Source organism: Cucumis melo, chromosome 10, assembly GCF_025177605.1.
Source record: "Cucumis melo cultivar AY chromosome 10, USDA_Cmelo_AY_1.0, whole genome shotgun sequence".
NCBI lineage: Eukaryota > Viridiplantae > Streptophyta > Magnoliopsida > Cucurbitales > Cucurbitaceae > Cucumis > Cucumis melo.
Window position 1 is genome coordinate 26,780,656 of NC_066866.1, and position 16,686 is coordinate 26,797,341.

General features: G+C 32.8%; 2 protein-coding genes across 5 annotated transcripts in view; one reads left to right on the forward strand and one right to left on the reverse strand.

The window, feature by feature from the left end:
* The window catches only part of LOC103499374 (uncharacterized), a 69,517-nt gene that overhangs the window by 48,286 nt on the left and 4,545 nt on the right, over positions 1 to 16,686 (reverse strand). The gene's annotated exons all lie outside the window — the stretch shown is intronic.
* The window catches only part of LOC127143782 (proteasome subunit beta type-7-A), a 31,134-nt gene that overhangs the window by 14,056 nt on the left and 392 nt on the right, over positions 1 to 16,686 (forward strand). For 2 of the 4 annotated variants that reach the window (XM_051090781.1, XM_051090782.1), the window contains exons 2-8: positions 13,313 to 13,477; positions 15,537 to 15,678; positions 15,770 to 15,866; positions 15,950 to 16,019; positions 16,096 to 16,200; positions 16,314 to 16,412; positions 16,516 to 16,603. In XM_051090781.1, the coding sequence (XP_050946738.1) occupies positions 13,334 to 13,477; positions 15,537 to 15,678; positions 15,770 to 15,866; positions 15,950 to 16,019; positions 16,096 to 16,200; positions 16,314 to 16,412; positions 16,516 to 16,603 (745 nt within the window). In that variant the 5' untranslated portion in view covers positions 13,313 to 13,333. Of the gene's footprint in view, positions 1 to 12,788; positions 13,068 to 13,312; positions 13,478 to 15,536; positions 15,679 to 15,769; positions 15,867 to 15,949; positions 16,020 to 16,095; positions 16,201 to 16,313; positions 16,413 to 16,515; positions 16,604 to 16,686 lie in introns of those variants that run through there. The other 2 variants (XM_051090780.1, XM_051090779.1) reach the window with 2 other exon arrangements.

Genomic DNA, 16,686 nt, shown 5'->3' on the forward strand with positions numbered 1-16,686 from the left:
CCTTTCTATTTATTGTTCAAACACGAAGCAAAAGTTAAACAATATGACAGAAGAGCTATAACACAATAAGATCTTAGAATGTGGCAGAAGTTTCATAATTTGCTAACCTCTGTAATTAGAATTACATAAAAATCTATAGCCACCCTCTTAAATGAATAACAACACTACCAAATACTCTTATTTTACCAACTCCATATAATCCTACAACAACTTATAGAAGAAGAAAAATATATAAAGAAAATCAGCTTACCAACTCCTCCATAAGATTCGCGTACCCCTTCCTAGAGGTTCTGTGGTTGTACTTATATTGCTTCTGCTTCTCCTTCCCGTTTTCACTCTTTTTCTTTACATTTCATTAAATAAATTTAATCAATTAACATATGGAGTGTATAAAATTGCAATTCAAGTTTAAAAAAGGATCAGAATCGTGATACTTACTTTGAAGTCTTCCTTCAATCGAGATGCAACAAACTAAGTTCAATGTTGTTGTTCTATGAAGGAGTACTCATTTAGCGGGAATTTTAATTTTTCAACATTGTCCAAAAATGGCAAGACATATGTTGTCGTCAATCTGTACTTCATTGACAAAAGCATATGCCAACATTTTGGATGACAGTCTTCTTTGATCAAGGGTCTACCACAAATCCGGCCTACATAATATTCACATAACATGTTACATAGTAATGGAAATGGATAGTTTACCAAACTTGAAATGTTGATGGCGATTGTTACCTCTATTAGTTCAAAGATTTTATCCTTTATTTCTTTTGGCACCATAGGCCAATCAAAGTATGTAATGGAAATATGAAAACTTACAGTCGTTCCTATGAAACTCTTCAGTTTCGTTGCATTTTGACCAATTGGTTAACCCAAGTCATTGTACTTAATCACTAATCTTTGACCCTCACTCCTAGCACGAGTTATTTCCTTCATTTCAGTTGGACCACGTTTTCTTTTTTGTGTACTACTTTCCCCTTTTTCGTTCGGTGTAGCACAACATCTTGTGAATCAACCATATCTACAATACTGATGTAATAGTAAAAGAAGAAACGGTTAGTAACAATACCGATGTAATAGTAATAAAAAAAATTTAGTTTTAAAAGTGCAAAAGGAAGTTCATAGTTCAAAAGGTCTCAAATGTTGGCTGAGAAATAAGTAACAAATTGTTCTTACACGCCAACACCATGATTAACTCATACTATAACAATAATAGAATATATAGTACTTTTGAATATGACAAATAAAAGACTTAATAATGTTCAAAGTTGTAAAAAAAAAGTCTTCAACATGAAATATTATCGTTTCAGAATAGTAGTTTCTAAAGAAGTCATGTCTGGAACCGACTTTGTTCTGCAAATAAACGACGATCATTAACATTAAACATAACCAAAAAAGGACATCCAAATAGACTTTAATTACTTTACATACATGTGAAAGTCAAGTGGTAATCCATGTGCCTTTACATTCAAGTCTAGTGTATGTATCCCCACTTTCATCAATGTCACTTGTTGTATTCCATTTTAAGACTAGGGGATAGTGCAACAACATATCTCCAAGGTCGTCATTAGCACATTTGTACGGAAAGTCTTTCTATGCTGGCATTACAACAAGCGGCCATCTTACATCAACGGGATCTGAGACATAAAAGACTTGTTTGCCGTGTGTGGTAATAATGAAGGAATCTGAAGAATGTCCAATTCGACTAAGGTCAACCAACGTGAAATGAAGATCGTCTATTCAAACACCAGTCTTATTTTCAACCAAATTGTATTTGAAAAGAACAATATTGAACGTAATTTAACTGACTTCCCAAATGTCTTCAATCATCCCATAGACAGACATGTCACCAATGACTAGATTTTTGTCCTTTGCACTAGACACCTGCATTGTCGTTACCACTAACATAATCTCATTGTTTTGAATAGTTCGATGGTCATCACAAGACTTTGTATGGTAAAAAGATCTGTTAATCATATATTCTTCATACATCGTTACACCACGATTGGGGCCAGTGCAAGCCATCATATTGTGTTTGAGACTACCTTTCCTTCATGTATTTCACACATCACCTATTAAAAAGAATAGTTACATGTTGGGATTAGTAACCAATAATAATAAAACAACAAACAATTTGAAGTATTCATTCACCTTATCTCAGATCCATGCACCGAATGATTAATTATGTTCAACTTGTAGCCATTGTTCATTTTATTGCTCTTCTTGGGTTTTTAATTTCCATATGGTTCATATGTTGTCTACAAAATAGGTAACAAATAAAAATTATGTGTTATGAAGGATAACTTAATGGTGTTGGTGTATGATGATAAGATTGCGTACTCTATATATGGATGTACTTCTTCAGTGTTCTGTAAAATGTGAAGATGTGCTTGCTTCAATTGTTGTATATCGGGTCGGACAAATGTTCCCGCTGACAGCGGTCTATCGATTTGTTTGTCTTTTCTTGAATTTAGTGACCTAAGACCAATTGGATCTAATCCAAAAAGAAGTTCGAACAAAATTCAACAGTCGCTTCACATATTTATGCTTCTCAATGCATCCTTCAGCTTAATTTCTATTACAAACAAAACTTTTCAACACGTTCATGTATCTTTCAAATGGGTACATCCACCGCAAATATACAGAACTACAAACCTTTACTTCTCTCACAAGATGAACAACAAGATGAATCATAATTGTGAAAAACGAGGGTGGAAAATATTTCTCAAGATTACATAAAGTCATAACTATATCTTCTTGCAATGCATTGCAATGCATCAAGCTCTTATACGGAGAAACTTTTAGTGCAAATCACATTGAAGAAAAAACGCAGTCTACTTATAGTGTATCTTACATTCTTTGGTAGATTGAGCGTATTGCAATTGAAAGCAATTGTTGCATTAAAACGTGACAGTCATGCGATTTAAGGCCGTTAAGTTTTAAGTCATCCAAAGATACAAGACTTCTAATATTTGATGAATACCCTTCTGGAACTTTAATTTCAGACAAAGTCTTACAAAATTGATACTTCTCTTCTCTTGACAATGTATAACATGCTACAAGTACGTAAGTTCTATTACCTTTGTGCCAATTTTGGTCTTATATTCATCTCCATCAGATCAAGTCTAGTATTCATCCCATCTTTACTTTTACATGGTATATCAAGAAATGTTCCTACTATATTTATGCATACATTCTTTTAAATATGCATTACGTCTAGACAATGTCGTACATGTAAGTTCTTTCAATATGGTAGTTCAAAGAAGTCTGATCTTCTTTTCCAATAGTCATTGTCACCTTCGTTATTATTCCCACATGAAAATATCATTTGTTTGAGTTTAAAGTAGATGACCTTTCCTGACAAGGGCTGTGGAGGATTTTCATGCTTTTGCTTACCATCAAAATTCTTTTTCTGTATTATGTAAGGATGATGTCTTGACAAATATTTCCTGTGTCCCATGTATGCATTTTTTTTCCATGTTATAGTCTGATTGAAGTAGTCTCTTCTCCACATATTAGACAAACCTTAAAACCTTTGATACTACACCCACATAAATTATCGTATGCAGGAAAATCATTGATAGTCCACAATAAGACGGCTCGCAAAGTGAAATATTCTTCTTTATATGCATCAAAACATTGAACCCTTTTTTCCCATAAAATTTTGAGGTCGTGAATTAAGGGTGCTAAATAGGGTTTAGGATCTGATATTAACATTGTCAACATCAAATGTTTCCTTCTCATACACAACCATGGTGGAAGGTTGTATATTGTAGTAATAACTGACCAATAACTATAGTTTGACGATAAATCTCCAAATGGGTTAATTCCACCAGTCAACAAACCTAAACGGAGATTTCTTGGTTCTGACCCAAAGGTTGGCCACATGTGATCTATCAACCTTCATGATGGAGTGTCAGCCGGGTGTCTCATAATACTATTGATTTTTCTATCAATCGCATGCCATCGCAAGTTCTTAGCATTCTCAAAGTTTTTAAACATTTTTATAAATCTTGGAACTATTAGAAAATACCATATCTACTTGACAGCCACTCTACTGTTTTCACTTGTTGAGTTTTTAGTAATCTTCCACCTTGACAAACCACACTTAAGACACTTTGTCGTGTTTGCATACTCTTTTCTATACAAACAACAATCATTAGGACATGCATCGATTTTTTGGTAACTCAGTCCTAAGGCACCTATTGTTTTCTTCGCTTCGTATAAATAAGTTGGTATTTCGTTGTTGTCAGGTAGGAGATCACTTATTATGGACAACAATTCAAAGAAGCTAGTGTTACTCTAACCATATCTAACCTTTAAGTTGTACAATCTCACGAGGGCTGACAACTTGGTGAATTTCTTACATCCTGGGTATAAGGGTTTTTTTGCATCATCAAACATAGTATCAAATGTATAGGATGTATTACAAGATTAGTCATGAGTGGATTGAAACATGTTTACTGTATTAAACAAATCGTCGTGTTCATATTTTTCATCGATTGTATTTTTCATTCTATTGGTAACAATCTCTGAGTTCAAATCTTCACCACGTTAAAACCATACCTAACTTTTATCGATTCCATTGGCGTACAAATGATACCGAACTATTGAGACATACTTAAGTAAACGATTCTCACATTACAAAAGAGATGGATGACAACTCAAGGAAATGAATCAGTAACTACATCCTATTATACACATATTTCATATAGAACCCACTACAAACTAGAAGAACACGCAGAATAATGATTGCATTAATAATGAGGTTGCATTAAAAGGAATTTAGTGACTTTTCAAAGAAAATATAAGCGTGGTAAAGTAATACTCATTCTATTTAAATAAGGATCAAATTGAAACATTTAAAACAACAAAGGTAAATTGTATATTTTACATTTTTGTATTATTTATTTGTCGATTTTGTAACATAAATTGTATACTGAAATATAACTCTAAAAGACCTATTTATATAGTAATAAAAAATCAAACCTATTCAAATACTAAACTAATATAACACATACATATTTCCTTTTACACCATATATGTGACATTTTTTCTAATAAGCAACATATCAAATTAATGTAAATTGTATATATTCTAAATTAAATCTAATTTGAATAAGGACACAATAATCATGTATTTAGAATTATTTTCATTTTAGCCAATTGTAAAAATGATAATCCTATTCTTAACCAAAACAGCCATATATGAACTAAAAAGGATAATCCTATTCTTAACCTAAACAGTCAATGTAAACTATTTTTAAACCAAAACAAAATCAATGATACAAAAAACTTTATGAAAGAATAAAAAAAATTCTAATTTCAAACTCATTTCCCTTTAGGCAATAATTTTCTTTTTTAAACACCAAATCTTCAAGAAATAATTGTTAAAACTGCCACCATCACCACATTTTGCGAGAAAACAAAATCTCTATAAATTCTTCTCTCTTCTCAACTCGATTTTTTTTCTTTTGCAATTTTTTTTCATTCAATAGTTAAATTTCAAATTTCATTTCTAAGGCGAGTTCTTGATCTTTCTTTTTTCGGTGCTTTTTATATGTCTCTAAGAACCCTACTTTCTCTTTAATTTATCAAGGTAATTTATGGGACTGTGCACAGGGGAAGAGATAAACAGAGGGAGAAGAAATGAAAAAAAGAAAGATCAAGAACTCACCGGCGACGATATCCTTCGAACGGTACGTAGAAGACTCGGCGAACATCGAAGACAACTGTAGCGGGTTACGACTATCCTTATGGTAGCGAGCGTCCAAGAGTCGGCAAATGTAGTTTGGAGAGGTCATGAATTTGAGAAATTAGGGCGTGAGACATTGGGAAATTTGGGGATTTTTTATTTTAATAAATTATTTTAATAAACCCTAAATCCTTTTATGACAACAAATAACTGTCACAAAAAATAAATTTTGAAAACGTCTTTTTCCACCAAAAAAGCGCATTTTGACCTATTATGACAATTGTTTCTTCTCTCCTCTCAATTTTTCTTGTAATGAGGTGTCATAGAAGATCATTTTTCTTGTAGTGCTTTGCTTGAAAAATTAAACATTTAAGAGTGAGTATAAAAAATATACTCAGTAAGGGACCTACTATTAGTCCCGCAAGGTGTATGTTAACTTCTTATTATAGTCCTGTAAAGTAGTACCCCTAAATTGGCACGTTTTCGAACACGCGCAATCTGTGATCCCGTAGAAACATCTCTGGTCTTCGGTGAACCCAAAGGGACACCTAGGACAAAACTGGTTTTTAGTGAACTCGAAAGGAACACTAAGACAATCGGGCTGTGAGTGACCCCGTCGAGTCACTCATATACATATCATCTCATATTGGACTGGTGATCCCGTCGGACTACACAGTCATAAAAAGGTGGTGATCTTGAGGGATACCCATATGGGTACGACTGTAATAGATAACACTAATAGTACACCCTACCCATAGCATGTAGCATAACATAACATCATAAGCATGACATGAATATTAATCATAGCATTCTTCATCATGAGATTAATATTTGATGCATTAACATCAACATCATCACTCATCATCATCAACATAACATTGTCATAACTATCAGTCATCATAAACATAAACTCAATCATGACTATCAGTCATCATAAACATAAACACAGTATGCATATTAGCTACATCAATGCATAATAGAAAATTTTACATGCAAGCTCTTACTTTAGTTCGAAGTCTAGTAGGAGAATCTCTTACCTGGAGATTAGCTTAACCCAAGAATATTATCTTGATAGCAAGGTCAAGCTTCCCAAGAATAATTCCTAAACAGTAAAGGTAGATAACTAAGTTCAATAACTTAATTAACAGTTGCTTAAAGACCCAAGAATCCTATTAATTCAACTTACCCAAAGTTGAGGTTGAATTTCAATTTAACCTTGACTTAGGAAAATTTCACACCACAAACTTCCACTTGATCTAACCAGCCCTTTAAGAAAAATAATTCAATTTAAATCAAAATTAAATTACTTGGGGTTCAAAACTAATATTTGTTGGGCATTAACCAAAACCCAAACAAATACTCACAAAAACTTACCAAAATAGGTGAGAAAAGAACAAAAAATAGACTTGTGGCTTGGCTAAAGGGATCGACTCGACTGCGACTTAGAAAACAGGGAGCGGCTCGTGTGCAGCTTGGAAGGCAAAGGGCAGCTCGCATACGACTTGGGCACTAAGGACGACTCGGACGTGCGACTTGGAAGACAGAGGGCGGTTCACTTGCTTGCACGTGTGACTCAGGTTCGCAACTGAAGAAAGAGTAGCTCGAACGCATACACCAGACTCGGACGACGACTTGACTGAAAGTGGCTCGGGTTTATGATGGTAGATCAACGACTGAAGCGAATGGCTCGTCGCTGGTGCTGCGATGCTTGCGACGGTGAGAAGGAAACAGATGACTAACAAGAAGCAACAAAACGATGCGTTGACCGACGCGCGAAATAGAACCGTGATGGACAAAGAAGCTCGGTGGAACGACGCGACGACGAGCAACAATGCATGGGAGAGGCTTCAACAGTGATGACGTTTCGTGGTGGCTGTTGAACGAAGGAGAACAATGACGGCAGCAGCAGCAGCGAGTCCTTGTTGGCGGCTAGGGTTTATAAGGTTAGGGTTCAAATGAAGAAGATGCTGAATAGTGAGATTTCATGTTTTCCGAGGAGCCTATTTAATAATAAATAATAATAATAATTATTATTATTTTCTTTTCTTATTTTTCTTAATTAAAAACAAAAATTCAACTCTTCTCTCTCTTCATTTAAAACCTATCAAATCTCCTTTTAAACTTTAATATTCTCTCTCTTCAATAACTCTTCTTACCAAAACACACTTTTATTTTCTTTTATTCTTTTCTCCCAAAAAATAACTATAACTTTTCTAAAAAATTATATTATTCCCAATAATATAATTATTCTTATCTTATTCACAATTTAATTAATTACATACATACATACATACATAATCCCTCAACTTCACTAATTATAAATCCACCAATCGCAATTCACTTAAATCAAATCTTTCTACCAAAAATTCCAAATTTCAAATAATTAATTAAAGAAAATTTTTTCATGAAGGTAACAAAACACCAAACTATTTATGACCCATGTAACAAAGCCCATAAAATTAGTCATTTTTTAAATATTTCAGGTTTGCTCTTCTGTCTTTCTTCTTCTCCTCGCTGCGATTTCTTTCAACATCTTTCTTCTTTTCCTCTTTTTTTTTTTTCGCTGCGATTTCTTTCCATCATCTTTCTCCTTTTCTTCTTTTATTCAGTTGCAATTTCTTTCCATCGTTTTTCTTCTTTTATTTTTTTTCGTTGGCGATTTCTTTCCATCGTCTTTCTTCTCTTCCTCTTCTTTTTATACGCCGTTTAATCTTTCCATCGTCTTTCTTCTTTTTCTCTTCTTTTTTTTCTCTGTGATTTCTTTCCGTCGTCTTTCTTCTTTTCTTCTTCTTCGTTTTTACATTGTTTAAATTTGGGTAGCCAAATCTAAACTATCGTGTACAAAAAATAGCATAATAAAAAAGATCATGTATAAAGAATTTTGAAAAAAATCATTTAGATTGAAGTAGCCAAATGCAAAACAATCGTATAAAAAAAGTAAACGATCGTGTAAAAAAATAAACCATCGTGTAGATAAATTTAAACGATCGTGTACCAAAAGAATTAAAAAAATCGTTTATCCAAATCTAAACGATCGTGTACTAAAGAATCTTGAAAAAATAAATGATCGTGTAGACAAATCTAAACGATCATATAAAAAAATAAACTATCGTGTACCAAAAGAATTTAAAAAAATTGTTTAGCCAAATCTAAACGATCATGTACCAAAAGAATTTTGAAAAAATTCATTCAGTCAAATCTAAACGATCGTGTACCAAAAGAAAAACGATTTGCCTACCCAAATCTAAACGATGATGTAACCAATTTTTAACGTAACCAAATTAAACGATCGTATAACCAAATTAAACGATAGAATTAAAAAAATAATTGTCAAATTAAATGACCAAATCTAAACAATCGTGTACCAAACAATAGCCAAATCAAAACAATTGTATACCAAATATATTACGCGTGCATTGTTGACGAGACATTTTTGGTATTTTACACGGTAGACCTATAGGTTTTTTTCGTTTTTGGAATTGTTCTATACAGTGTAAATATTTTGTCGTTTTGTTCTATTTGTAAAAAGACCCCTTAATTAAATACTTTCCCAAAATATCCAATTAATTCTAATTTCTACAACATCACATAATTTCAACAATTAATTCAAATAACACCAAAAATAATTTCAAAACTAACCTTAAGATAATTAAGATTTAAAATTATCTTAATTTGGGGCGTTACACCCTTCCGTTTTATCGTCTTTCTTCACCTCTTCGTCTGCGATTTGATTTTTTTCTTTCCATGGTCTTTTTTTTTCAAACTGTTAATTGATTCAAGATTGTGTATCAAATATAAAAGATCTATTCTTTTTCAAACTTTTGTTTGGTTGTTTAAGATCGCGTACTGAATATAAAAAACTTGAAAAAAATATTGTTTAGATTTGACACAAAATCTAAACGATCATGTACAAAAAATAGTCAAATCTAAACGATCGTGTACAAAGAATCCTAAAAAAAATCATATAGATTGGGGTAGCCAAATTTAAACGATCGTATACCAAAAAATCTTGAAAAAATAAATGATTGAGTACCAAAAGAATCTTGAAAAAAATAGTTTAGCCAAATCTAAACGATTGTTTACGTAACCTTGAAAAACAATCGTTTAGATTTGGTTACCTAAATTTAAATGATCGTGTAACCAAATTAAACGATCGTGTACAAAGAATTGAAAAAAACAAATCGTTTAGGTTTGGAGCCAAATCTAAATGATCGTGTACCAAACAGTAACCAAATCTATAAAATCGTGTACCAAATATGTAATGCGTGGTTGACGGGACATTTTTGATATTTTATATTGTTAGCCTGTGGGCTTTTTTAGCTTTCAGAATTGTTATATACAGTATAAATATTTTGTTATATTTTTAAAAAGATTTCATTAAATTATAGTTTTAGTCAAATTTCTATTTCAATTATTTTAAAAAGATCTTTTAAAATCTTCGAGTTAATTTTAAACTTAAACATATTAAAACAATTAAGATGACAAAGTTAAACTAATTTAAAACCTAACCAATTAATAACTAAAAAAAAAAAAGAAAAAAATTCACAAACTCAAGATTTAAAAGTTTACACTTCATTCTCAGCCTTACTAATCTACACTTCAAACACAATTTTCTTAAACACAAACTACCTAACACATACACTCCAAACAAAGTTTCTTAAACCTAGACAACCTAAACCTTCTGGTCTAATCCCCAAACATTACCAGACTTAACATTCCACACATGCACACCAAACGTACCAAACGTTCCCAAATAGAATTAACAATGAATACAACCACAATAATCTTCAATCTGTCTACTTAATTACATTGTAAAATAAACAATGCATCCAAACATAACTTTCACCTCCACCTATGCACAGATTAAGTCATTATCGGTCTCATTCAAGTCTTCATTCTATTAAACTTATATGTTGTTAAAGATCAACCCAGTTATGTTTTACATTTTAAAACTCGTGTTTTGTAAACAGTAATCACACTCTATTGTCAATAAAGTTGTTCTTGAAGTTTATATAAAAATATGTTATTGAAAATGTGAATTGCAAATTATATAATCATAAATTCAATAAATTAAAAACCCGAAACTATAGCAGAAATACTTGAATTATATGTGGAAGGTAGTTTGTTACATTATTTCACAATGTCTTAAATTCTCAATTATTTACATTAATAAGATTGAGTCAACTTTTAGGATGAATTTGATCTTATCATTAATTAAAAATAAAATATTTATATGAAATTATTATATTTATCTACCATAATTATATTATACTTATTTATTATTGATATTAAAACTGACATATTTGAACTATTAATTATATAATATTTTTGTTCATTTATTTGAATTGATGCTACATATTATGATATAAATGAGATACAATTAGGAAAATTGTTAATCGAATTTAATTAGCAAATATATCTACAATCTCTTTATGATCCACTCCTTTACACCGTCTATTTCTTGTTTTTCTTTTGCCAATCAAATCCTACTTCTTTTACCGTTCATCTTCTTCATTTTTTCCGGTGAGGTTATAATTTTTTCATGTTATATATTATGTCTAATTTTCATTTTATATATGTTGTTTTGAAATGATTATTATTATTATGAATTTTTAAGTTTTTCAATTGATTTTCTGTTACATTAGTAAATAATAATTTTCGTGTATTTTGAAAGGAATATATTTTCAATTTATAACGATTATATTACATCCAATTTTCAATATTATTCATATATTTAAATATCATTTCATAATTTTACACTGTATATAAATTTGGAATCGGTTTACATGTCTATTCGTTATATACCGGGGGATATTATGGACGTATGTTACAATTATATACATCTTTTTTCTTATCATGTATAACCAACATTCCAATATATTATTATGGTTTTTTCAACGATTTGGACAACTATAAAGTGTATCAGATATTTTAGTCTATGAATAGATGTCGCTTCAAGAGTTACACGATAGTTCATTAAAATTTTGTTTTCTAAATCAACCATGCATATTGTTCATAATTTGGTATAGAATAAATGAGCATTGCGGAAGAAAGACCGAAATTCTACAGTAATTGCAATTAATTACCAATAAACCCTAAATCGAAATAAGATTAAATATAGGGTTTTTTAAGAAAAACTTACGTTCAAAGCTCCGATTGATGCTTTAACCACCACTAAGGTTGACCTACTATCCTCCGAACTCAGAATCAGGTTGTGGGACTCGTTGGATGAAGGAAACTGGAAGAGAGAAAAAAGATGGAAAATAAATATGAAAAAAAAGAGTTAGGACTTTTATTTTATAAAAACAACAACCCAATTTTTTTTAAAGAAAAATTGCCAAGCTTTTTTCTTGAGGCACTGAGAGCCCAATTTATAGAGAATTTATATGCAAGGTTGCATGTGTATGCAAACACATGGGCCAACAACACATAACCCACTAACCATTAATGGGCTTAATGTCTTCATAGTTTGCTAATACCTAGCCCACTATAGTTAGTGGATTTATCCAATAAAATGTTGGATTTTTCCACTAACTTTGGTCAAAAGGTAAAATTGTCATTTGGTCAATGTCAAATGTTTGCTTTCTGGGTGTACCAGGTTCCAACTTGTTTGGTCAAAGTCTATCTTGCATTATATGTTTCCAACTATCAACTCGATCTTACTCCTAAAATAAGAGGCTTATTAGGCCAATGCTAATGAGTTGCCCCCACATATGCAGATCTAAGGATAATCTCGTGTGAGCAGAAGTTCACAGTTAGCTCAGGATTAAGATTAGGTTACCTTGATCATCAATAATCGAGATAGTCAGTTTTAAACAATAAACGGTGTTATAACGTAAAAGTGATTATTTCACGGTTCTGTCTTATGTAAACCTTTTACATAGGATGCCCCCACTTTCATGTCTATACATGAACAAATAAATATGGGCTTCTTAAACAATTATTAAAAATAAAAAAGAAATGGTTAAAAGTATAATATTTGACCAATTATATATACTCTGTACAAAAACCAAATAATAAATTTTGTTTTATCCATAGGCCGTAAATAGTTTATCAAAATTTTCAATTTAAAAAAAAAGAAGAAGAAACTATTCAACCGATGATAGAAAAACTATCCAAATATTTCTATAAAAAATGACAAATTTGATACACATACACATACATACGTATATGTGTGTGTATTATGTATTATTATTATTTTTAAGAAAGTATTTTCTTTGTGTGCAAGTTATTTGCTTTTTAGACCGAGAAAAGCTGAGTCGAAGTCTCGCTGCCCCGACTGGTTGGATCAATATTCCTCATTTCAGGTTGGATTTCTACAAATCTAAATCTTCCGCTTCTTCTGATATCTCATTTTAATCTGCTCACCCCTGCTTGTGAGTCTCACCTGAATTTTTTAATTTTAAATACACCAATCCCTCATCTTTTTCTTCAGTAGGTTTAACGTTCATACTTCATACTGTGAATTGCTTCTAAATGTTTGCTTTCTGGGTGTACCGGGTTCCGAGTGCTTAGAAACAATGATTTTGTTCGATTCTTGAATTCATATTATTTTTACAAGTTGTGGGGTGGATTGATTTTCCCCCCTTTCCATCTCAATTATTTTGTTTCAACTTTTCAGGTGCACTTGACAAATTTAGCTATGTCTACCTCTGCAATTGATGTTCCTCCCAAGGGTGGCTTTAGTTTTGATCTCTGCAGAAGAAATGATATGCTTGCAAAGAAGGGTCTTAAATCACCCTCTTACCTTAAGACTGGAACTACCATTGTGGGTTTAATCTTCCAGGTAATCAGTTGCATTCAGGGTGTTGCGTAGGCCCATCTATCTTTTGATTGCCAAATCTTGTTCTTCCACTCAATAATTTTGTAGACATCAATTGGAACCATTAGCAATGTTTGGAAAATTTCTTGTTCCTTTCTTTGTAATTTGAGTTCACTTTTCTGTCTATCAGTTCAGCGGAATTGGCCTTTTTTGGCTTCCATTAATTCATCAACCTACAATGAAGTATGGGGTTGTGAATCAACATTGATACGCCTTGTAAGGAGCAATGTTCCATTCAAGAACTTCAAATGTAATTTAGGAGTGTATTGGAAATTTTATTTTTTTATGTCGAGCACATTTTTGCTTGTTTTATGACGAAATTTCAATAATCAATTAAGTCATAGCGCTTGTAGAGTCGTTCAGGTTCAATTATAAATATACCACATCCAATGGAGAACTCTTGGAAGATAAAACTGTGAAGCAAAGCCGGCTTGAGTGGAGTTACTATCATTGGGAGTTCAAGTTAAAGCAGAGTCAACTTAGGATGGAGAGGGGGTGGGCAAATTGTGGAAAAATGAATTGCAAGATAAATCCCTTATGGATTGGGGGGTCTCCTTAGCTAGAGACCTGGTAGTCTTAATTCTTAAAGGAGGGAAAGACGAACCACCCTTTAAGGAGATTGAATAAGGAGGAAAAAATTAAGCCCTCTCAATGCAACCTCCTATAGGTCGGCTGTTCAACTTTTTTTGATAGGAAACAAGTATGCTCATTATGATTCTTTCTGGACAGTTGTTCAACACACAACCTCTTGGTGGTGCACACTTTACACCAATTTCTTTTCTAACTATAGCCTATCCATGATTTTTAACAATTGGAAAGCTCTTCTACACTAGTTCTTTGGGAAGGGGTCTTCTCAACCCCTTGCCCGTAGGTTGTTTCTTTTGGTCCTTTTTGAAATCTACATGTTTGATTCCTTTAAAAAAAAAAAAAATGCAACCTCCTTTTGGCGAGATGGCATAACCACCTAAACAATGCAAAATGGGGCTTATCATCTACCCATCGATCTTCTCAGAAGTACAACTTTGAGCCATCCCTGATGAAACAAGTTACAGCTAAGAAAAGAAAAGAAATCTGGAGGTAACAACTTCTCAGAGATTTCTATTTTCGACTAGTTTAGTGTCCTTAGACCCACGAACCGAAACCCACTCAGATAGATGGGTGTGGTTTGTACCTACTCACAATAACTCTGTACTACAAAGCATTGTGCTCCATGAAAACTGCCGCAACTATTGTGCTAGAAGAGCTTCATGACTTAATCTCAAGCAAATACCAAGTCCTCCTAGTCCCACCAGCTTCAACACCACCTCCCATTTAACTAAATGAGACCTTCCTCCCTCATTGACCCCTTCCCACGAGAAATTTCTCATCATTCTCCCAATGTCTCCTAATGCCTAGGCATATAGCGAATCCTAGCAAATCTAACTTTTGTTGTTATTATTTTTTTGGGTGGAAAGGTCTTCATGGTACTAAGAGTGCGATCTTCTGGTCCTGTTGTCTGAAGAAATTATTTAGGAAAATTGTGGAAAATAGCACAATTTAGAATATTAACAAAAAAAAAAGAAAAAGAAATATAGCACAAGGATAAAATATTTTCAAAAATAGAAAATGTTGACTAGTCAACTGGTAATTTTTTTAAAAATTCCAAGTCTGCCCTTTAGTGTCTATCATGAATAGAAACTATCATTGTTAGCTGCTACCGTGATAGCAACTGATAGTAGCAATTGGGGATAACATCTATCAGTGATAGACTGATAGCTTTTAATTTGAGAAATTCGAGAAGAAGCTCCCAAAATGGTGGCTGCACGTGAGTTTTTTAGTCTTTTACTATTTTTTATGCTATATATGTAATTATTTTATCCTTGTGCTATATATTTTATTACTTAAATGCCATTTATGCAAGTGGTCCAATCATTTGAGCATTCACATCATCGATTGAATAGTCTGGTCCGGTTAAATTATACAATGAAGCTTCGGTTATAAATTCAAAATAATGTTTTATTTAATATTTCATGATTTGCTTCAGGATGGTGTTATTCTTGGGGCTGATACACGTGCTACTGAAGGGCCTATTGTTGCTGACAAAAACTGTGAGAAAATTCATTACATGGCACCAAACATATATTGTTGTGGAGCTGGAACTGCTGCTGATACAGAGGCAGTAACTGGTAAATGGGAATATCTTGGTACTACAAGTTAAATTTTGTCAATGTTGTTTCTCAAACAGAACTAATTTTCTATTATTCTTGCATTTTTAAGACATGGTTAGCTCCCAATTGCAATTGCATCGCTATCACACTGGCAGAGAATCAAGGGTTGTTACTGCATTGACTCTTCTCAAGAAACACCTTTTTGGGTATAGCACTTTTCATCTATTGGGATTCTTTCCGTACATCCATAGCATGAGATTTAACTCTTCTCATCCATTGTCTTCTCCAGTTATCAAGGTTATGTTTCGGCCGCTTTGGTGCTTGGTGGGGTTGACGTTACTGGACCTCATTTACATACTGTGAGTTTTGTCTTGGAAAGCAAACAATTTTAGATTGCATAACTAGCCATCTTTGAATGCAATACTTCATTTGCAGATCTATCCTCATGGATCTACTGATACCTTGCCATTTGCAACAATGGGTTCGGGCTCTCTAGCTGCAATGTCTGTATTTGAATCAAAGTACAAAGAAGGCCTGACCGTAAGTTCATGTTCTTATATAGACACGAATAATTTTGACATTGTGGTCGATCTTAGTTGTGGCAATTATCTTTCCTTTTCTATCTGCCATGATGATTGGTGGGTTTTTTGCAGAGGGATGAAGGGATTCGACTTGTAACTGAGGCGATATGTTCTGGGATATTTAATGATTTGGGGAGTGGAAGTAACGTTGATGTTTGTGTTATTACCAAGGTTTGTAATCTTAAGGTGTCTTGATTTCTTTAAAGATAATAAGGGAAAAGTTGCATCGATGAAGTATGTGATTATTGTACATTTATTTCTTTGACTGTTGCAGGGCCAAAAGGATTATCTGAGAAATCACCTCCTGCCGAATCCTCGAACGTACGTTAGTTCAAAAGGTTATTCCTTCCCCAAGAAAACGGGTGAGTCATGTTTTTACTCTACTCTTTCACGTACCTTCATGCTATGTCTCTGTTTCCACCTCCCCTGCTTCCCCTATTGCTCT